The 24,057-nt window shown below is 40.0% G+C and overlaps 1 protein-coding gene and 1 pseudogene across 2 annotated transcripts in view; one reads left to right on the top strand and one right to left on the bottom strand.

Moving 5' to 3' along the window:
* Positions 1-24,057, top strand: part of OTUD7B (OTU deubiquitinase 7B) — a 59,311-nt gene that overhangs the window by 18,538 nt on the left and 16,716 nt on the right. For both annotated transcript variants that reach the window (XM_049880313.1, XM_049880314.1), the window contains exon 2: positions 20,297-20,447. In XM_049880313.1, the coding sequence (XP_049736270.1) occupies positions 20,363-20,447 (85 nt within the window). In that variant the 5' untranslated portion in view covers positions 20,297-20,362. The remainder of the gene's footprint in view (positions 1-20,296; positions 20,448-24,057) is intronic.
* Positions 852-9,854, bottom strand: LOC126071415 (N-alpha-acetyltransferase 15, NatA auxiliary subunit-like; annotated as a pseudogene).

Raw genomic sequence — 24,057 nt, 5'->3', positions numbered from 1 at the left:
AACCTTTCTTTCCTAAAGTAAATCTCAAAGGCAAAAAGATGAGTTTCTGTCTTGTTCTTCACCAAGTTCTTCAGTGGGGTTAAAAATTTAATAATTTTTTCCAGTGGAGTTTCAATGTTGGCCAGTTTCTTGGGGATAAGTTCTTTTGGACCTCTTGTTTCCTCTTCCTCCTCCTCATCTTCATCTTTTTCTGGTTTTTTTTGTTGCTTTTCTTTTTCTGTATTTTTTTTTCTTTCCTCCTGCCTGGGCTTTCTTTTCAGCTCTTCTCTGTAGCTTCTTTAGCTCTTTGCCAGACATGTTTGCTGTATCAGCTTCATGTTCTTTATTCTCATCTGTAAGGGGGCTGTCATGAAGCTACAAGTAGATCTCTATAGCAATTCTTGCTGCCTTGAAGTAAAATGGATGCTGTTGAAGTACATCTTCTAGTTTTAACAAGTCCACATAAGATCTAACGGTAATCTTCCTCATACAGTATATATGAAAGTCAAACAGGTCATCAGTGATTTTTGTAAAATGTCTCTCAATCTGGTGACATTAAGTGCTTCGCCAAATTTATTCATTGCTTCATAAGCCTGGGCACATTCTGTTTGGGACCACATGCGTTGCATTTCATTCGAATTCTCTACCGCCAGTGTTCCTTCTATAGTAAACTTTGAGCACATTTCTTTAGCCCCTTTAATCAGATTGGCTTTTAGCATGTATTTTGCGCACTCGGAATTGATAAATCTATCTGCACACTTGGAGTTGATAAATCTGTCTGCCGTGTCCAAGGCCTGAGCCTTGTCTGTCCATCTTGCAGCTTCTTTAATATTTCCAGCATGCATATCTATTTTAGCTTTCACAAGAGACAGTTATATCAAAATAGGAGTACTTTCAACAGCAGTATTTATATATTCCAGAGCCATAGATGACTGACCAATTTTGTCATAATGTTGTGCCGAGTGGTACTGGACCCACAGTAATGTGGTTGGTGGTTCCTCCCTTCCATCGTCATTGGGATTAAATAACCAGTAGCTCTTATAGATACATTTTATAACCAAATATAATTCTTCTATGATTGTCACCTTTTCTTTATCTTTGTATAATGATCTCAAAGTATTGAAGACTGGCGGACAACCCTTGCTGAAATTCATCCTTAGGATCTTACCCAAATATTCCTTAAACTTATCACCAGATAAAAAGTTTAATGACAGTCTTCTTCGCACCAGTCCCCCAGGATATTTAGTCCAGGGCTACTCATAATTTTTAGTCTTCATAACGTAGCTGGCTTGAGTGCCTTTTCCAAACCTTTATAGTAGGCCCAGTTCTTAGGATTTCTTTCTTGTAATCCTCCATAAAATCAGTAGCATCTTCCAAACGACATAATTGTAACAGAAGTTCCCCTTTGGTTTCTTCTGCAGCAAGTTTATCACAAATTTGCTTTTCACAGGTACAGAGATGTTCTGGAGCTTCTTTATAGAGGCTTGCTTCCTGAAGAACTTGATTCTGATATAAAAGGAGTTCACTATACAGCCATCCCTCATTTTATTGCGCTTTGCTTTATTGAGCTTCACAGATACTGCATTTTTTACAAATTGCGGGTTTGTGGCAACCCTGCATCAAGCAAGTCTATTGGGGACGTTTTTCCAACAGCATGTACTCACTTCGTGTCTCTGTCACATTTTGGTAGTTCCCACAATATTTCAGACTATTTCATTATTATATCTGTTTTGATGATCTGTGATCAGTGATCTTTGATATTACTGTCGTAATTGTTTTGGGGTACCATGAACTGCTCCCACATAAGACTGTGAACTTAATAAATGCTGTGTGTGTTCTGACTGCTCCACCAGCCAGACGTTCCCTGTCTCTCTCCCTCTCCTCAGGCCTCCCTATTCCCTGAGACATGACAATATTGAAATCAGGCCAATTAATAACCCTACAATGGCCTGTTAGTGTTCAAGTGAAAGGAAGAATCCCATGCCTCACACTTCAAATCAAAAACTAGAAATGATTTGACTTAGTGAGGAAGGCATGTCAAAAGCCAAGACAGGCTGATAGCTAGGCCTCAGGCACCAAACAATTAGCCAAGTTGTGAATGCAAGGGAAAAGTTCTTGAAGGAAATTAAAAGTGCTACCCCGGCGAGTACACAAATGGTAAGAAAGTGAAACAGCCTCATTGCTGATGTGGAGAACGTTTTAGTGGTTTGGTTAGAAGATCAAACCAGCCACAACATTCCCTTAAGCCAAAGCCTAATCCAGAACCAGACCCTAACTCTTCAGTTCTCCAAAGGCTGAGAGAGGCGAAGAAGCTGGACAAGAAAAGTTCGAAGCTAGTAGAGGCTGGTTCGTGAGATTTAAGGAGAGAAGCCGTCTCCATAACATAGAAGTGCGAGGTGAAGCAGCAAGTGCTGGTGTAGAAGCTGCAGCAAGTTCTCCAGAAGATCTCGCCGAGGTACACCAGCTCTTCCGTGTGGGTGAAACAGCCTTCTCCTGGAGGAAGACGCCGCCTGAGACTGACAGAGCTGGACAGGAGAAGTCCGTGCCTGGCTTCAGGCCTTCAAAGGACGGGCCGACTCTCCTGTTTTAACAAGAGAGTCAGCTGGTGACTTTAATTTGATGCCATTGCTCATTTACAATTCTGAAAATCCTAGGGCACTTAGGAATTATGCTAAATATACTCTTCCTGTGCTCTATAAATGGAAACAACAAACCCTGAATGACAGCACATGTGTTTACAACATGGTTTACTGAATATTTTAAGCCTACTGTTGAGACCTACTGCTCAGAAAAAAAAATTCCTTTCAAAATATTACTGCTCATTGGCAATGCACCAGGTCCTCCAAGAGCTCTGATGGAGATGTACGAGGAGATTAGTGGTGTTTTCATGCCTCCTAACACGGCATGCATTCAGCAGCCCATAGAGCAAGGAGTAATTTTGACTTTCAGTATTATTATTTAAGAAACGCGTTTTGTAAGGCTGTAGCTGCCATACGAAGTGATTCCTCTGATGGATCTGGGCAACGCAAATTGAAAACCTTCTGGGAAGGATTCATTATTCTAGATGGCATTAAAAACGTTTTTGATTCATGGGAGGAGGTCAAAATACCACCTTTAACAGACGTCTGGAAAAAGTTGATTCCAACCTTCGTGAATGACCTTGAAGGGTTCAAGACTTCAGTGGAGGAAGTAACTAGATATGGTGTAAATAGCAAGAGAACTATAATTAGAAGTAGAGCCTGAAGATGTGACTGAATTGCTGCACTCTCATGATAAAACTTTAATAGATGAGGAGTTGCTTCTTACAGATGAGCAAAGAAAGTGGTTTCTTGAGCTGGAATCTACCCCTGGTGAAGATGCTGTGAACATTGTTGAAATGACAACAAGGGATTTAGAATATTACATAAACTTAGTTGATGAAGCAGCAGCAGGTTTTGAGAAAATTGACTCCAATTTTGTAAGAAGTTCTGCTGTGGGTAGAATGCTATCAAACTGCATCGCATGCTGTGGAAAAGTCTTTCATGAAAGGAAGAGTTGATTGATGCACCAGACTTCATTGTTGTCTTATTTTAAGAAATTGCCACAGTCACCCCAGCCTTCATCAGCCACCACCCTGATCAGCCAGCAGCTATCAACATGGAGGCAAGATCCTCCACCAGCAAAAAGATTCTGACTTGCTGAAGGGCTCAGATGATGGTTAGAATTTTTTAGCAATAAAGTAATTTTTTAATGAAGGTATATACATTTTTTTTTTACACATAATGCTACTGCACACTTAATAGACTACAGTATAGTGTAAAAACAACTTCTGTATGCACTGGGAAACCAAAAAATTCAAGTGACTCACTTTATTGTGATTTATTCACTTTATTGAGGTAGTCTGGAACCAAACTCACAGTATCTCCAAGGTATGCCTGTATTTATAATCTACTTTATCAGAGGATATCTGTTGTGTTCCTAAATTCTTCTAAAATCTTCGCTGCCATTTCATAATTTTCTAATAAATGATAAGCAGTAGCATGGCCAACCATGATGCTCTCTGTACAGGTCGAAGCTGAAGTAATTGATATTTGAATCTGTAGTAAAGAAAGGTCCCTTAAGATTTGAAGATTGTCTTTATCCCATTTTTTTTTAGCACATTTCTGTAACACTTAATGGCTTCATCATACTTCTTGTCTGACCATTGGAGAAGACCATAAATGTGCCAACACACAGGATTCTTGAAGTAATTTCTCAAACCTCTATGAATCATTTCATAAGCTTCTTCCTTTTGCCCCAAACAGTTCAATGTTAATCGTTTCACGGCCAGAGTTTCTCCATGCTCTGCAAATTTGGGGTTAGAGAAGATTTATTTACAGAACTTCAGTTCATTTCTATACTGTTTTATGTTCATAGCATTTCAAGATCTGCTTGAAGAGCCCTGGGTTTGATATTTAATATTTGAGATAGTTGCCTATGATGTTTCCATTTATCATCTCTCCATTTTTTCAGTGAATAAGATAATATATCTGAAAGTATTTTGTAATACTATAACTATAACTATAAAAGCTAGCAGTTGTTGCTGCTACCACCACCACTACCAAGAATAATATTTAAAATAATAATGGGATAAGACTCATTTTTAGAAGTGTTTGTTTCCTGGATTAATTTCAAGGAGGAAGACTTCGAGGGCAATGGATATTTGCCAGATGTCTTGTGGCTTAATTGATACCTTTTGTATTCTTTACGGACAGGAGAAGGAAGAGCAGGTTCTTGCCACCCTGAAAACTTGGCCTGGTGCTATGTCATCATGACGGGTTGCCTATACTACTTTGACCCACTGAGTACGGTGGCAAGAAAGTTTAACAGGATTTGTCATGTGTTTGGCCTTATGTGTATACAGCATATTTTACTAGATGTGTCTGTCTACGTAGGAATACAGCATATTTTACTAGATGTATCTGTCTACGTAGGAAACAACACTTCTCAGTTTATTGGAAGATCAACCACATTCCTGTTATATGAATTCTACAATAGATAACAAAAAAGTATTGGTCCAAGACAGTATTTGCAAAGTAGTAAGATTAAGGGAACAGTGCCTTTGACCAAACTTTTTGGTTAGGCATTATCATCAAAAGCCTTTACAGTCAACTCCTAATGACAGGCATTCTTGTTTTGAATAATCCAGAAGAGAAAGTTTAGTAAATTTTGAGAACTCTCACCTTTTAAAATTTCCTCTTCGTTTTTTTCTGTCTCTAGTGCCTGGCACTCAGTAAACCTTTGCTGAATAGTGGAAGTTAGCTGATTCCAATCTTGGGGTTTTCCCTGGAACCAGCTCATTTGATGAACTTGTAGAAATAGGGATGATGACTTAGTGGTTGATGTTTCTACCCCACTTAGCAGACTGCCTAGCACAGAGTGGGTCCTCAGAAAGCACTTATTGAGTCAGGAGGTTAAGGTTCATCAGGGGAGAACTGCAGTGACTTGAGTGCTACTGTGCTGACGGTAGCTTTCCTGAGAGGAGGAAGAGTTGTAGCTCTCCCACATGTAAACATGAATAAAGGTAAATGTGGGGAAAGTTACTGCTTTAATACTTTCAGGCTTTACACTTTTGGACCAGGAGAGTTAATACGTTAAAAGCTGGTGCTTTATTTCTCTCTTAGTTTTATATTTTGTCCTGTTCAGAATTTAGTTATGCACTGTGATTTCTTAATAATGTGTGAAAAGTATGGCTTCAAACTGTCAATAGAAAAGAAAAAAATCTGTCCGTATTTCACATATAGTTTTGTCCTAACCTCTTGCTATAAAATTTCAGACCTTAGGAATGTGGTTTTAGAAGAATATTTCCAAATCTGGTTTGTATCTTTAGTGGGGATGAGCAAAACCAAAAAGATGATCTGATTTTAGCATGCCTTTATGATTTTCTTTATGATTTCCCTTCCTAAATATGGTTTTTTCAGTGACTTAATTAAATTTCCTAAGTACAGATTTCTTCCTTTGGTACACTTCTGCAGAAGTAAGAAATTTAGCTGGGTGGCAGGGAGAAAGGCAGTTTTTGTGGAAATCCACAAAGTACGTCACAGGAAGAATTGACAGCTAGAGATATATGTGAAGTAGAGCAAAGATTACTGGAATGGGAGTAAGCTGACTTACGTTCTGTATCCAGTTTTGCTGCTAGTTAGCTCTGTGACTTTGGACAAGTTACGTAATCTTACTCACCTGGCTCTCAACTGTAACTTGAGGGTATGGAACAAAACGATCTCTAATGTCCGACTTCTAAAAGTCTGTGATTCTAAAGTGTCAAACAGGGAAAATAGACTGACTTGGTACCTCACCACCAGGTTTACTCCATGTAAGACCCAAATGTGAAGTGTTAATGATATAAATATTAGAAGTGCGGACTCTGTATTCCTAGTTGAACTAGAATTGTCTGATTATATATATGTTCATAACTGATTTTATGTGCATAAATATAGAAGACTTGGTTGCTTTTAAAAGAAAAATGCTAGGCACAACTTATATAAATGAAAGAAACTCTAATAATGCTCAGGGTATCATGGGTTGGAGTTCCTGTTTTTAACTCCAACTTAGAAATAGAAATTTGTGTGTTTGTTGGGTTGACGGGGCCCAGGGAGTATGGTGGTGGCTAGGAAACTGTGCATGAACATGAATAGTGTTTTTAAAAGCAAAATATTAAGAGTTCTTTAGCCTTTGGAGTTTTCATGGCTAGACTGATTTGATTTTGCCATAAGTCTCTGGAGAACTGATATGAACCCAGGATTCAGAGCCAGAATACCTAGGTCCAGGTTCCTTGCTAGCTGGGCATCATTTAAGCTTTGTAAGCTTCTCTGTGTATATGTGTTTTCCATCAGAAAAGAGTTTAAAGACCTCAAAGGGCATTAAATTTTTTTTTCTTTTTGCTAAATGAGGCCATATTTGGGAAAGTGCTTTAAAAACAATTACAGAAAAGAGAAGTTATTCTCAGTGGACAGCTGTACAAATGTAAGTTATATTTATTCATATAGACCGTGGTTATCCATACCAGTGAGGTGAATTTGACATTTGAAACCAATAAGGAGTCCACAGGCCTATTTTAGATACAAAGAGCTCTCAATTATCCACACATGGAGTAGCATGAATAATGTAGAACCACACGTATTAAGCATTTCCTATGTGTTAGGCCTGTTTAGAATTTTTTTTTTTTTAAAACCTTGTCTTAGTCATCTAGTGCTACTGTAACAGAAATACAAGTGAATGGCTTCAACAAACAAGTTTACTCTCTCACGGTCTAGTAGGCTCTATAAGTCCGAATTCACAGTGCTAGCTTCAGGGGAAGGCTTTCTCTCTCTGTCTGCTCTGGAGAAAGGTCCTTGTTATCAATCTTCCTGTGGTCGAGGAGCTTCTCAGCACAGGGACCCTGGGCCCAAAGGATGCACTATGTTCCCAGTGCTTCTTTCCTGGTGGTATGAGGTCCCTGTGTATCTCTGCTTGCTTCTCTTATTTCTCAAAGGAGATTGGCTTAAGACACAATCTAGTCTTGCAGATTGAGTTTTGCCTCATCAATCTAACTGCCGCTAATCCCATTTCATTAACATCATAGAGATAGGATTTACAACACAAAGGAAAATCACATCAGATGACAAAATGGTGGACAATCACACAATACTGGGAATCATGGACTAGTCAACGTGACAGACATTTCTGGGGGACACAATTCAATCCATGACAAACCTTAGTTTTTTTTTTTTTTTTTTGAAGTGTAAGCTCACCATAATTAAAGGCTAGAAACTGTTTCAGAATGTCGTTTGTAATAAAAGTAGGTACACCACTTTGATTGTCAGCATTTCTCTAAATTGGACCAGTTAATGTTCTCTCTAATTTTTTTTTTTCTGTTTAGAATTTTTTGAAGTATAAAAGAAAGATACCAGCCTCAAAGATCTTAATTCTGTCTAGAATGTACTCCTGTCCCCCAGCCTAGTGAGCTCTCATATATTCGTCAAGACTCATGTAAAAGTTTGAGAAGCTTCCCTAACCCATTCAGGTAGCCCAGTGGCTCCTTACACTTATTCATACCCCACTGTGCACTAATAACCACACTGGAGTGCCTTAAAGGTAGGCCTGTTGCTTCCCTTCTGTATTTGTATCCCTGGGCCATAGCACAGTACCTAGTACCTGGTGGACCAGCTTGAATGAGTAACTAATAGTCAGATTGGAGAGATAAGATATGAGGATCAGGAAGGCCAACTAATATTAAAAAGTAATAAGGCAGGCAGGCCCTGGCTTATGAATGTCTGACTTAGAACTCATACTTAAGAACAGACTGCCATAAAACCTATTATGTTAAAAATTTGAGCTAAATACAATGGTTTGTAATAATGAGTGCTTGCACTACTTTGTGGCACTTAAGTGTTTTATTTGCATAGAAAGGTAAAGTGTATACTGTATACTAAAACAAAGCATTGACTAATGCTAAATAAGAACTGTATGTACCTGTTCTGACTTTCTTACAAATTTGACTCAAAGACAGACTTAGGAACTGATCTTGTTTGTAACCTGGGGATTGCCTGTATATGATAACAGCAAGTGCCAGGTGATTGTTTTCCCATACTGGGCTTATAAGAGTTTAAGTGAGGTTTGTGTATGGCCAGGGAAGATGGAATTATAGAACTGAAGGTGGATAATTAGAAAAATAACAACAAAAAGTATTTTTCTTTGAACTGATTTATACAATTTTATAAAAGACACATTTCTTTTTCTAATGATTTTAGATTTAAAAAAAAATTAGTAGTTGTATGCTGGGTGGTAGGTGAGGTTAGGGAAGTTTATTTACCTGAAATTTAGAAAGTGAATTAATTTCTTATGGATAACTAAGAGCAGAGTCATTTGAATTTTTTCTTCTGTTATTTCTTCCCTTTAGTGGAAATTCCATGATTGACAGTGAAATGACCAATAGTGAGGAATTAAAAAGAAGAGAGGTTGTCAGTTCCTCAATGTTTGACAGTTGATTCTAGAGAAGCAGTGTGGTTAGCTGTTACGGTAGCCTGTTAATTTGTAGTTTTTTTTTTCCATGTCAAAAGTTCAGTAATCAAAACTTGCTCAAGTAGAACTTTTGTTTTTACACACTGTCCCTTGTGTTGTGGGAGAGTAGACATACCCTGAGCACATACTGTAATGGAGGTAAAAAACAACCCAGAAGTGTGCAGGGTGAGTAGGAGGAGATGTAAACATTCCTTCCAATACAAAAAATAGACAACATGCAGGCAGATAAGAAAATATTTTTAAAAATCTTTTGGACTTGGAATGAGTAAGGGGTAAAGGTGGGAGGTAGATTAAGACATTGAAATTTCAAGAAATAGTGGGAAATTGCAGTTCCTGAGGATTTGGGAATGATGAGCTATTTAACTGTGTCTGTAAATCTAGGAGAGGGCACTTTGCTTTTGCTGTTATTTTGAAGAATGATCTGGTGGAAGGTACAACTAAGGAAACCCCACTAGGACATTTTCTGCAAGGCTTAAGGAGTTGAAAGACAATGGAATGGGACTGATAGGCTGGGCAGCATATCTCCGTGTGTGTGTGTGTGTGTGTGTGTGTGTGAAGATTGGTATGTTGGAAACGGTTGTAGTATTGAAGGTGTTGTTTGGGAGGAGTAGAGGGGACTTTTGAAAGGAAGATACAGGAACTGTGTTGGGCTCTAGTGGACTGCAGAAGAGTGTGTGGGAGGGAGTTGAACAGAAAATGGCAACTGACTTTTTTGAGGATTTATGTGCCAGGAACTGCACTAACAGCTTTGCGTGTTGTAGGTTGTTTATTCCTCACAAGAGGTCTGAAATGCAGCTATTTTCCTCATTTGCCGCATGAAGGAACTGAGACACAATGTGCTTACGTTGCTTACCCATGATTACCTCGTCCTTAAGTGGTAGACCTGGGATTTGAATTTTGATTTCTCTGAATCCAGAGCCCAAAACCAAAAAAACCAAACCCACTGCCGTCGAGTCAGTTCCGGCTCATAGCCACACTATAGGTCAGAGTAGGACTGCCCCATAGAGTTTCCAGGGAGCGCCTGGCAGATTCGAGCTGCTGACCTTTTTTGGTTAGCTGCCAGAGCACTTAACCACTGCGGGGTTTCTGAATCCAGAGCCCATTCTCCCCTTATTATGGCATATTGTTGAATGGGCCTTGGAGTTGAGAAAAGTTGAAGCAGTGAGGGTAAATTAGTGTGGTGTATAGCACAAGTGTATGGTCTCTGGAGTCACATGGGCTGGGGTCATAAAAATCCTGGTTCTGCTACTTTTTATTTTTGTAACCTTGGGCAGATTACTGTAGCAGGTAGTTTACAATACACACATCTTAGAGTTGTTTGGAAGTTTAAATGAACTAACATGTAAAGGTTTCACACATATTATTTCCTTTCTCTCTCTTTTTTTTTTTTCCGCTTTCAGACTCATTATTTCTGATCTGCAACATTTCTGTAGGTCCTTTAAAAAATACCCACTGCCGTTGAGTCGATTCTGACTCATAGCAACCCTACAGGACAGAGTAGAACTGCTCCGTAGAGGTTCTGAGGAGCACCTGGTAGATTCAAACTGCCGACCTTTTGGTTAGCAGCCATAGCTCTTAGCCACTACACCACCAGGGTTTCCGTAGGTCCTTTTAGTGTGGAAAATTTTATCATACTCTCTTCCTTTCTAAAAAGGCCTTATTTTGTTTCTTTGAGTTGAAAGACCCATATTAACTAAAAACATTCTGCCAAGATAACCATTCATCTCTCCCTCCCACCTAATGAATTACGTGAAATTTCTAAAGGACCTCTGTCCCTCCTCTTTCTGCCTGTCTGGATGCCTTCGGACTGACATCATAGACATGGAGGAGTCTCTGACCTTTGAAAATTCCTACCAGTCTTCACCGTTGTAGTTTTCCATTGAGTTTTGGGAGGAGTTAAAGAGGACTCAGATGCAGCTCTAATGCATGAGCGGAACTGAGAGAGTAGGTATAGTGTGAGAATTTGGAAGCCGTGATACAATGAATTACTTCATACGGCCTTCTAGCCATAGTCTTTGTAACTCCAACCAGATGACTGAATGGGACTATGCAAATGAGGTGCTGTGGCCCACCTGGGGGATTGGATAACTTGCTAATAAAGTAAAAGTGCATGGCACTCTTGTGGAGGTGAGACCATGTAAATAAAGTGAATAGAACTCTAATGAGGGTTTTGGTGGAAACTCTGGTGGTGTAGTGGTTAAGTACTACAGCTGCTAACCAAGAGGGCGGCAGTCCGAATCTGCCAGGTGCTCCTTGGAAACTATGGGGCAGTTCTACTCTGTCTTACAGGGCCGCTAGGAGTCGGAATCGACTCGATGGCAGTGGGTTTGGTTTTTTGGTTTGAGGGTATTGGTCAGTTTTGCCATCCTGCTAGGCTTAAAAGTTGGAGAGGAGGTACGTCTGACCTCCACTTAATAGCAGTCAGCCTTGGGCTGTTGATCTTGATTCTCCTTCTCCCTTGTGGAGTTAGTGGAGGTTAGACACTTCCACTATGCCACTTTTACAGTTGATATCAGAAGCAGGATTTGTTGCAGTGGCTCCAAACTCATGAAAGCACAGGAGTTTGTAAGAGAAAGGACAAGGGGTGTGGGAATTGAAACCTTTGATTCTTAGATGATTACTTTGGTTATTATCTGTAATGGCTGAAAGGAGAGTTATGCTGCTGCTAAGGGAGAAAAAGCTGCATCTGCCGTGGACCGGAGCAAAAACCAGGCCAGATAAGCTGGATAGGGGACCAGGGTCTACTGCTTCCACCCACCCAGAGACCTGAGGCCATATGTATATGAACGGGAAGATCGTCAAAGGGTGGAGAAGGAAACTGGAATGTTTTTTAAAAGGGTTATGTGTTTGTTTGAATGTACTATGGATATGGGGAGCCCTGGCAGCACAGTAGTTAGAGTTCAGCTGCTAACCAAAAGGTCGGCAGTTCAAATCTACCAGCTGCTCCTTGGAAACCCTATGGGGCAGTTCTATTCTGTCCTGTAGTGTTGCTATGAGTCGGAATTGACTTGAAGGCAACATGTTCCTCCTATCTAGTGTTGTAAAGCTGACCTAAATGTATGATAGAAATGAATATTAGGTATTATAGATTACAGAGAATGTGTAACTCTGCCTTCAGCTTTTAATACTTGATTGGATATGCCAAAAGGGGAACTAGGATTTGCTCTGAAAGAAACACAGGCTGTTGGCTTGAATGCAGTAGCCCTGTGTATAGAGTACTGGGAGCTTAGGTTGAAAACCTGACCCCCACCCTGAACCTTTGGAGTCATGAGATTTGCATTTGAAAAGACATGCAGACCCACACAGAGCTATTTAGAGAGCAGGAAATTTGCATTTCACAGAAGGACCTTTAGGGAAAAAAAAACTACTTTTACATTTTGAGTTTCTCTGGCAAGTGGTTTGCCTTTGGGTACATTGAGTCAGGAAAAGTCAGTGCCCATCAGAAGAACCCCATTGTAGGACTGGAAGTTAAGGGGAGCTGGTACTTACAGCTTGGTATGCTCATTTGTGGTGACCACCTGGGACCACTCAATGAGTGGAAGTGGAGGAGGTGCAGCAATGAAGAGACGGACTGAGTTTAGACATCTTCCATTGGCACCTGTCCATCTAGCCCATGGAGGCTAGTGATGAGAGAGAGAAAGGGCTGGCTGATCAGAAATCCAAGGAGTTGTGTGGACTCTTGAGCTTACAGGTGGTACCCATTGACCTAGCCCATGGGGGCTAGGAATGAGAGAAAGAAGGGGCTGGCTGGTCTGAAGTGCAGGGAAGTGTGAACTCCTGAGTCTATGTTGGTACCCATTGTGACCTAGCTTGGATGGGTAGGGATGAGCTGACTAGAATCCAACTGAATGAAGAGAAACATGTTTAACACTGTTCGCTGGTGTAGACTGCTGCAATTTGATGACTTGTTCTGGACTGGACTTCGCTCATGGATGCAGATGCTCAAAGTTCCAACTGCAACAGAAGATTCTTCACACTAAGGAACATGCTTGTCTCTACAGAGTACTGGTTTGATAGGGGTGGGCAATTTAAACATTGGCTATCTAAAATGGAGGGGGATAAAGGCATGAAGTGGCTGGCTTACATGCTTTTGTGAATGTGCTTACACTCAAAATGAGGGGGACAAGGGAGGATCACCACTGAATAGATTCCTTTTTTCCTGATTGGGGGGAGGGAGGAAGATGCTGATAGGATTATATGATTCAGTTGTGAGTGTTGATTGTTAACAGGGTTAATTGTGATTGTAAAAACTAATTGTAGAAGCTGTAAGTGTGAAAGAGTAGACTAAGGGGGAGGAGCTGCTGAACTGGAGTACAGTGGCCAAACTTAAAGCCCCTTAAAGATTTTGGTATGCTTATACCTCGTGAGGCTCAGAGGGAATAATCTTCTCTCAGCTAAATTTTATCAGAAAGGGTAAAGACAAGAAGAACTTTTGGAGAACCTGACCAGATCAGATGGACACCTGCAGCAGACCTGAATGGCTGGTACCTGAGTAACCTTACCCTGAGGACTCTTGGCCCTGCTGAAGGACTAATGGTTAATGACTGTTTTGGACTGGTAAAATGATTGGAAGAGGGAAGTTAATCCTTCAGATATGAAAGGGTCAATGGCTAGAAGAACCAGGGGGGCAGCCTGTGGTACAGTGAACTACTTAATATGGCCCTTCTAGCCATAGTCTTTGTAACTCCCACTAAATGACTGAATAGGACTATGCAGATGAGGTGCATGTGGCCCATCGAAGGAATTGGATAGCTTGCTAATAATGTAAATAAGGTGCATGGCGCCTTGTGGGGGTGAGACCGTGCAAATAAGGTGTATGGAGCCTTAATGAGAGGTTTGGTCAGTTTTGCTATCCCGCTAGGCCTAACGGTTGGAGAGGAGGTATGTCTGACCTCCACCTCATAGCAGTCAGTCTTGGGCTGTTGATCTTGATTGTCCTTCCCCCTTGTGAAGTTGGAGGAGGTGAGACACCTCTGCCACCCCATTTTCACAGAAGCGTTGGGAGATACTGTAGACACGGGAACGTAGGGTCCGTAGTTTCTCAGACATTTTAGTACAGCTCTGTAATCTACAACAAATAATTAATTTCGGGTCATTTCTCTCTGTTATTAAGTAGTTGAGCACTCAGAGCATGCAGACTGATTTTAATATTAGTCTGAGCTAAACTTGTTTAGGAAGAGAAATCTATTGCAAGTAAAATCACTCAACAATCTTCATCACATGTCTTTTAGATGAGCCACTGGCTTAGTTTTATCTGTGTAAACACTGATTTGCCTGTGTAGTACTGTACAAATACAATTCAGTTCATCTGAACAAAAATCTGAGCATTTACTAGGTGCTTGGATACTAGCGATACTTATGCCCATATCCCTGCTTAAACCCTTCAGTGACTTCCAGTTGCATTTAGTATAAACTCTAGTCTTTAACAGGGTCTATTAGACTTTCTCTTTAGGCTCATTTTGCACAATTCTTACCTCTGTTCTTCCTGTCACAGGACTTTGATGTATGTTTCCTCTGGTTGGAGCATCTTCCTTTCCTAATTTCCCTAACCAGTCTCTACTCATTCTTCATTTCTTAGATTAAACATTACTTCCTTGGGGGAACCTTTCCTGATTCCCTATTAGTCCCCCCACCCCAACATCTCCATATTATAACTGTGAAATCTTATGTCCCCCCCCACCCCCCGCCGCCGTACTGGAACTTTGTGAAGATAGGTATTGTGTCTAGTTCACTGTTGTGTTCCTAATCCTGAGTATAGTGCCTAATATATAGTAGGCACTTGTCTTAGTTACCTAGTGTTGCTATAACAGAAATACCACAAAGTGGATGGCTTTAACAAAGAGAAATTTATTCTCTCACAGTCTAGGAGGCTGGAAATCCAAATTCAGGGCACCAGCTCCAGGGGAAGACTCTCTCTCTCTGTTGACTCAAGGGGAAGGTCTTTGTCATCAGTCTTCCCCTGGTCTAGGAGCTTCTGAGCTCAGGGACCCTGGGTGGTAGGAGGTCCCTCTATCTCTCTGCTGCTTTTCTCTCCTTTCATGTCTTATAGAAAGTGATGTAGGCCACACCTCAGGGAAACTCCCCTTAGATCAGAGATATGACCTAAGTAAGGGTATTGCATCCCATCCTAATCCTCTTTAACATAACCTAATCTTGTCTCATTAACCACAGACAGAGATTAGGATTTACAACACACAGGAAAATTACATCAAATCACAAAATAGAGGACAACCACACAATACTGGAAATCATGGCCTTACCAAGTTGACACATATTTTTGGGGGGCACAATTCAATCCATGACAGCACTTCATGAATTTTTGTTGGATTAATGAGTAAGGTGGTCAAGGCATTGGATATCTTAATGAGGTGAGAAAACAGATTTAGTGATAAAGAGGGGAAATCGGAAGAAGAGGTTGTGGCCAGGGTAAAATTTTGGAGTTTAAGACTTAGAGGTGGAATGGTTCTAGGAGATGGTAGAGTCCAGGACTGAGTCATTAAAGTGGAATGGATGTGGAGGTCTTTGCATTTGATGAGAGTGTCAAACTCTAAGGCAGAAATGTTGGGTAAATTGCGGAGGTGGATGTTGAAATTGCTCAGGAAGATGGTAGGATTTGAAATGAGAAAAATACAAAGCAGGCGCCTAAGTATGTAATAAACGTGAGAGATAGATGCAGCCTTTTCCTATGGTGAAATAATTAAATGGATGAGAATCAGTGCAGTTCTGGGAATTAATAACGCCCTCGTCCCTTGGGAGGCAATGTGGTACAGTAGAACATGAATTCAGAATGTCTGGGTTCAGATTTTGAGCAACCTACCTAACTTTTCAAGACTTGTTTGTTTCTCTGTAAAATGTGACTCAAAATGGGAGAAGGTTTGCTGCAGGGTTGTATCCTTTCACCTTACTTGTTCAATCTGCATTCCAAACAAATAATTCAAGAAGCCAGACTACATGAAGAAGAATGCAGCTCAGGGTTGGAGCAAAGACTCATTAATGACCTTTGATATACAGATGACACAACTTCGGTTGCCAAAAATGAAGATGACCTGAAGCACTTACCGATGAAGGTCAAAGACTACAGCCTCCAGTATGGATTACACCTGGACATGGAGAAAATGAAAATCCTCACAATTGGACTGATGAACATCATGATGAATGGAGAAAAGAATTGAAGTTGTCAGTGATTTCATTCAACTTGGATCAACAGTTAACTTGCATGGAAGCAGCAGTCAAGAAATCAAACAACGTATTGCATTGGGCAAATCTGCTGCAAAAAAACCTCTTTAAAGTTTTAAAAAGCAAAAATGTCACTTTGATGACTAAGGCATGCCTGACCTGAGCCATGGTCTTTGCAGTCACCTCATATGCATGTGAAAACTGGACAGTGAAAGAGGAAGACAGAAGAATTGAAGCATTCGAATTGTGGTATGAGTGAAGAGTATCGAATATACCATAGACTACCAGAAGAACGAACAAATCTGTCTTAGAAGAAACACAATCAAAATTCTCCTTTAGAAGCAAGGATGGCAGTGCTTTGACTCGCTTACTTTGGACACATCAATGAAAGACCAATAGCTGGAAAAGGACAACATGTTTGGTAAAGTAGAGGGTCAGCAAAAAAGCCTCAGTGAATTAGATTGACACAACAGCTGAGACAATGGACTCAAACATACCAACAATCGTGACGATGGCACAGGATCAGACAGTATTTTGTTCCGTTATGCATAAGGTCATCTCCGTGAGTCAGACTGACTCACCAGCGAGTAACAACAACGTTTGCAAAATGAGAATAATGAGACCTGCTGCAGGAGTTTTGTTGATAATAAGATAGCATTTTTGAAAGTCTTTGATATTAACCTGTTAGTTTTTATTCTCGATTGCTGTTAACACTTCAGGAGGCCATGAAAGTGAAAGTAAGGATGGGAAACAAAGATAGCAGCAGAAGTCAATTTTGAACAAGACATTTATTTAGCATGTTGAGTTTATAATACAGGGCCAACGTATGGAAAATGTGCATACAAATATTTATGAATGAATACAGGTACAAAGAGGTACTGAAATAGGGAAGGATTGTGTAAAATAAAGACCACTGGCTGGCTCACGATAGCATTGCTGTGTTGATGTGCAACAAATTTTTATGTAAAGAACTGCTTTAGCTAATTGTTTTCGTTGAAAATTCCATCTTGCCTGGGAATAAATTTTATTCTAGAGAAAAGATTAAGGACCAGTGTGTGAAAGTTACGGAGAAGGGGGTTAGCAAACAGCTTTTGATTTAGTTTAGAAGAGTTTTCTGGTAATTAGAGCTATCCGACAAAATAGACATCATGATAAAGTAATTAGTTCCCCATAAAAGCGTATATTCAAACGAAGACTGGATGGTTTATCTGTTAGGATTCTTGCATGGGGTTGGGCATTGGATTAAATAATTGCTAAAGTTCCTTCCATTTGGAGGATTGGAGGATTTTTACGTGCCCATACACTATGCTGAGTGCCACCACCGTTTTATTTAAAAGGTCGAAAGCAAGTGTTTTTTGTTTCTTTTTTTTTCTTTCTCTCTCTCTGTGTGCTGGAACAGAGCCAAGTTACTGAGTTTTAGTCATTGGCTTGGGTATCCCCATTTGGAGTTTGAGAAGCTCAAGCCAGGTGTTGGTAGTGATGTAACAAAAGCTGCTGTCCTTACCTGTTGGGTGAGGTTAGGTTGGAGTCCATGGCATGTACCTGGAAATACCAAATACAAGCTTGTGCTGTCAAGAAGTTTGGTTTAGTGCTTGGAATTTTAGTTAATGAGAAAGTCATTATAGACAATGCCAGACCTCTAAATTTCTTTTTTGAAATGCGTGACCAACTGTTGACATGGGAGATCTGTGATGCCATGCATTGATGGATCTCATTGGCCAGTGTCTGTTTGGGAAATTGCTTACATGCCTGTGGCTTAATCAATTCTTCTGTCTTCTGCTGAGCACCTTTTTGCTAATTGTTTTTTATTTGGTTATTGTATATTTCCCACATTCTCTTGCAGAAAGTTATTAAAGTGGTTTTACTGTTCCTTTGCATGTCTTTTGGAGAGAAGAATGAAATTCATTTTGTAGCTATCTCTTGGTTTTGGATTTTTCATATGATTAAGTTATTTGAGCTGCTATCATTTCCTGTGACCTAAGACAGTGACTAAAATGGGCTTGGAGAAGGACTCTTTGCTTGTGTTACGGAAGGAAAAGCCATTTGTTCACCTGTGAATTCTAAAAGAATTTAATTGTTAAGTATCAAGTCTAAGAAACTGATTTAATAACTTGACATTTTGAATTTGAGATATCTTAGGCTAAAATTCTCAATGTTTTAGCACTTTCTGACAGTTGTGATATTGAAACTGAAGTAAATTAAACATTAATAAAGTCTAGACTGAAAGAGAATGTGACGATCATAGCTTATGGGGCTGTAATGAACTGAAATTTTTCATTTTTTAAACCTGGAAAGTTATAACCAAAACTCTGTAAGTGCAAGTAATTTGACCAGTCACTCAACTAGTTGGGCAATTCACAGGTAACGGTTAAAATGTTATATATGGTAAAATGGTAGTGGGAGTAATGACAGTATGGTAGATGCCTCTTTGGAAAAGAATTTTTAAAACTGAGACCTTTAAAAATGTGGTATGAAGTCCTCTAGAATTTCTGATCTGCTAAGATTCCCATTGATTGGTTTGGTGGCTGCCGATGTGGAGGCTCACTTAGTCATCTATTCATCAGGCGTGTATTGACTGCCTCCTGCGTTGTGGGTGCTATGCTAGATGCTAGGGCTACAAATACGCATAAAGCACGTCCCTGTATGCATGAATCTCCTGTACTAGTAGACCAGTACAAGAGGAATACTTTGTACTTTGCCACCTCCCTCAAAAAAAAATCCAGTGTTTAGTAATCAAGTTAGTGACCTGTTGGTTTTATAACTCATAGAGCTTTACTGTTTGTTTATTCTAAGGAATGCCAAAAATCAGGATCTGATCATACCACGAAACAAACTGTATGCTGGAATAGAGGGAAGTGTGAAGGAAAAAGTATCTGGGAGTCACCCTAGACTTCTAGTTATTTCGGAGGAGATGTTTCTGAAGAGACAGTCATCTCTTGCAGGGGGTTGGTGGGTTTGGTAGGGTAGGTGTGTACCTAGTGACTTTCTGAACAAGTCCTCTTCTACAGAGAATTGTAAACCTGTCTGAGGTAGCAAAATTTGGTTAGAGATTGTTCTCATTTGGGACTGCTAATCTCAGAGGAATGTGACTTGGTGCCAGACTGTCAAGTCAGGGACATAGTCTTCGGCAAAGTCCAGTCTGAAAGAAGAGCTATTTTTCAGGTGCACTTATTTGGCAGTCATTTGTCCTGGGTGGGGAATAGGCATGTTTGGGGTAGGCATGTTCCTCAGTTCATGAAATTAGTGGACAAAGATTGACTTTTTTCTTACAAACCTATGGGATCCCCACTCTGCTCTGTAGACTAGCTTGTTTTTATTTTGAGTAGTTCTGGATTATTAGTTATGATTTTACTCCTTTCCTTTCCTCTGCTAGCATCAGGACACCAGTCAGCTCTGAAGTTATCCAGTGTCTAGTTTTCATTCATTCATTCAACAAATATTTATTGAGGTCCTGTGTGCCAAGTGATACATGTTGGAAATACATTAGTGAACAAGGCACATAATGTCCTTGCTTTCAAGGAACTTATATCCTGGAGGAGGAGGTCAGACAGCAACTAATTAAAATAATTTCAGAGTATATCAAGTACCAGGAAGGAAATAAACAAGGTATCACGTTAGAGAATAGTGCATATTGGCGTAGTGGTTAAGTGCTACGGCTGCTAACCAAAGGGTCGGCAGTTCGAATCCGACAGGCGCTCCTTGGAAACTCTGTGGGGCAGTTCTACTCTGTCCTGTAGAGTCGCTCTGAGTCAGAATGGACTCTCTGAGTCAGAATGGACTTGACGCACTGGGTGTTAGTTTTAGAGTGGTGGTCTGCTGCTGCTTTGCATTTGTTTGGCTAAGCAAGCCGGTGGTAGAAATGTAATATTCTAGAACGGTAGAGGAAAAGCATTGTTTGTAGTAGTATTACGTTTTTACAGTTAATGTAGTTTAGAAATTAATGCTGATGAGGAATTAGGAAGTTAAATGTTACTTTCCATAATAAATTTTGAAGTGGTTTATTTTTTAATTTAATTGGAATGAATGAACTAGGATAGTTTCCCCGTTTGGTTAGGAAGCTGCTGAATTGGGCTGTGATCATCCTGTTGTGTAATTTGAGCCTATGTGTTTATTTCCTCCTCAGGTGGAGGCCTGAATTTTGATCCATGTCCTCCCTACATCCAGCTGCCTGAAACTACTTAATGATCACATGACCCTGGACATGGATGCTGTCCTGTCGGATTTTGTCCGTTCCACAGGAGCAGAGCCAGGGCTGGCCCGAGATCTCCTGGAAGGTAAGGAGTCATTAAGGGAGAGTAAAGAGAGAGGGTAAAATGTGATATTTATTGTTAGGATGATTCTACGGAACACTTAACGTGATCAGGAATCCACTTTATGTGTGACAGGTCTTCCATTTCAGTTATTTCTAATGATCTTTTCGTGTGACCTACCATAATTTTAAAATTTAAAATCCTTTTTCACCTTGAACCCTTTGGAGTAGCTTTCTCCACATTCAGTTTGTGCTCAGGGAATGCAAGTGAAATTTTATATTCATCCAATAAAAGCATAATCGTAGATCTCCAAGACTTCCTCTTTATATAAAAATGACTTTTGAATTTGGGATTACCTATGGTTTTGTTTCTTTCCTGCCCTAATTTGCATGGGTAATTGTATGTTGAATGAATTAATGTTCTTATTTTGCTACTTTTGCTTACTTGAATCTGTATATACATCTATGTATGAATGTTTTAGATCTTAAGGCCTTGGAGGGTCCAAAGCATGTTTGTAGGATCTTTTGTTAACAGATACTTTTTGTTGAAGAAAATGTGTAATGACACAAGCAGGCACACCTATGGGGGAAATGGCAAGTTCTTAGCATGCAGGAGCTATTTTTTAGGTTGGTGGCCCTTAACAAGGTGTGACAGGCTGACATTTGCTTAGCTACCTGTGAGAGGATCATGAGTTTGGAAACAGAAGATCAGAATTTAAATTCCAGCTACTGATTCAGTATGACCTTACCCATAACTTGTGTTTTCATTTTCATCTTGTACTTTTTTTCCCCACTCTTCCATGCTCCAGCCAGGCCCAACTTGTCACCTTACCCTCATCGTGTTAGGCTGTTTCCTAAGACTGCTGTATCCTTGCTTCCATTATCCTCCTGAAATCATCTTCCCACTTCCAGATTTAATTCAAATGCCTCTTCTATAAAGCAACCCTTAACCATTACTCATTCCCCTTGTAATGTGTTGAACACCTAGTATGTGTGAGGTACTTGACGTATATTATTTAATTCTCACACCTACCCTGAAACATAGGTTTGATTATCCCAGTATAACACTTAAAAAAAAAACAAAAAACTGAGGCTCAGAGAAATTAACCTGTGCCATCTGGTTTCACAGTTTGGCTCTGAATTAACAAATTAGGTTACAAATTATTGCTTGCATGCTAACATACAGGCACAAACATACTCATGTACACAACTAACCATCTGCCATTGAGTCGATTCCGACTAATAGCTACCTGGTAGGTCACTAATAGCTACCTGCCCCGTAGAAATTCCAAGAAGTGGCTGGTGTATTCAAACTGCCAACCTTTTGGTTAGCAGCCAAGCTCTTAACCACTGCGTGCTCAATTTTACATGGTAGTAAGTGCTATGAAGGAAAGGTTGAGGATGCTACCAGAGTTTAAGAGAAAAACCTAATTTAGATTTAGAGTGCCGGGAGGCCTTTCTGAAGCAGTGACATTTTTGCTGAACCCTGAAAGGTTAGTAGGAGCAGCAAGACAAGAGGGATGTAGGAAAGAGTGTTTATACAGAAGAAAAGGTTATACAAGGGTACTAAGTGAGAGAGATTAGCACGTTGAGGAAACTAAAAGTGAGCGAGATAGGAAGAGTGGTAGGAAGCTGGCCAGATAGGCAAGAAGCAGAATATGTGAGGTCTTTGTAGGCCATGGTAAAGAGTTTAAATTTTATTCTAAGTTCAGTGGGAAGCAGGTAGAAGATTTTAATCAGGAGGGTATTTGATTTGAATTTTTAACAGTATGGAATGGGTTGGAAGGTGGCCAGAGAAGTGGGAAGATCAGTTAAGGCCAGTCTCATAGTTCAAGTAAGAGATGACAATGACTTGGACTGTGATGGTAGCAGTAGAGCAAGAAGTGGGTGATTTAAAATAAAATATAATTTATAAGTCAAATCATCGGGACCTGATTCTCCTTCTCTCTGTGTCTTTTTCCTTTAAAAGTTAACTCTGGTTGTAATATAAAAAACAAATTAGAAAGGGGAGAGATTAGTAACAGAGAGACCAGAGAGAGAACCTCCTCCCAAAATACCAAATACCAAATACCAGGTAATGGATTATAAGAACTTAAATTGGGGCAGCGATAATACATATGGATAAAAAAGGATGGATCTGAGAGATATTTTAGGGGTACAGCCAACCCTGACGATGGACTGGATGGTGAGGCCGAGTCGGGTCTGAGGGACAGCAAGGAACTAAACATGACTGAAGTTTCTGGCCTGGAAGGATTGTAATGCTATTGCTAATTTGGGAGGGAAGATGGAAATTCAGTTTTGGACATGTTCATTTTTAGGAGGACCTGATTGTAAGGTGTCTAGCAGACAATTAGAAATATAGATCTAATGCTCAGGACAGATGTCCTTCATGCATTGATTTTAGGACAAAAGTCCTTTAGTCATTCAACAAACATTTATTGAGTGCCTACTATATTTTTTACTATATACCAGGTACTGTTCTGGATTCTCAAAACAAACAAAAATCCCTGCCCTTACATACTAGTGGGAGAGACAATGAATAAACATAACTAAGTAAATTATAAAGTATATTTTGAAGTGTTAAATGCTATGAAAAACAGTAACGGGAATGATGAGGCAGGTACTTTTCAAACTGGGTAGTCAGGTAGGCCACGTTAAGAATGTGACAGTTGAGCAAATACCTGAAGGAGATGAACAGTAGGCTGTGTAGATGTGTAGAGGGAATAGCCTCCCAGGCAGTGGGAATAGTCAGTGGTTAGGCCCTAGGGTGGGAGCAGTCTTACTTAGCATGTTCTAGGAACAGCAGGGAGGCCAGTGTGACTGGAGCAGAGTGAGCAAAGGGAGTTGGAACAAATGGTAAATGTAATGGTTCAGGAGTAAAGTCATCAGGTGTGGATGATTAGTACAGCTTCACTGGAACTTTAGAGTAATAAAAACAATAGCAACAACAGTCAACACATGTCTAAGGCTTTCTGTGTATCAAGGACAGTTCTAAGTACTTTTAACTCATTTAATCTTCATAATAGCCCAATGAGGTAGGTACTTTTATTATCATCTCCATTTCCACAGATGAGGAAATTGAGGCACAAAGAAAAGGCTGAAAAAGTAGGTTGGCGCTAGGTCAGAAAGCCTTGAATGTCAGGCAAAGGAGCGTAGGCTTTATTAAGTAGGTAGTGGTAAGCCATTAAAGATTTTGATCATGGAACTGAAATGATCAGAATTAATCTCATGAGATTCTTTAGAGTGGATTTGAGGTGGGACACTAGGTGATAGGCATTAAATTAAGGTGGTGGCAGATGGAATAGAACAGAGAGAGGTATTTATTGAACAGTAAGTGTTTATTGAATAATTTAACTGGAGAAAGCAACTGATAAATCTATATGACAAAGTCATCATTTAGGATCTTCAGTAAGGTAGTAATTCTTAATTTTTTCTGGTGAGGGGGTCACAGTTCCCTTTGATACTCTAATGACAGCTATCAGCCCTTTCCCCCAAAAAACACATACACCATATAACTTTGTATACAGTTTCAGGTGGTTTAGGACACCCTGAAGCCCATCTATGCTAAGAACCCCTCTGGACCTGAGAGTTAGGAAACTGGGCTGAGTCCTGCTAGGCCCTGAAGCAAACTAGCT

Source organism: Elephas maximus, chromosome 3 (genome assembly GCF_024166365.1).
Source record: "Elephas maximus indicus isolate mEleMax1 chromosome 3, mEleMax1 primary haplotype, whole genome shotgun sequence".
Classification (NCBI taxonomy): Eukaryota; Metazoa; Chordata; class Mammalia; order Proboscidea; family Elephantidae; genus Elephas; species Elephas maximus.
Note: the sequence above shows the minus strand (reverse complement) of the source record. Positions and strands in the feature narration are given on the sequence as shown.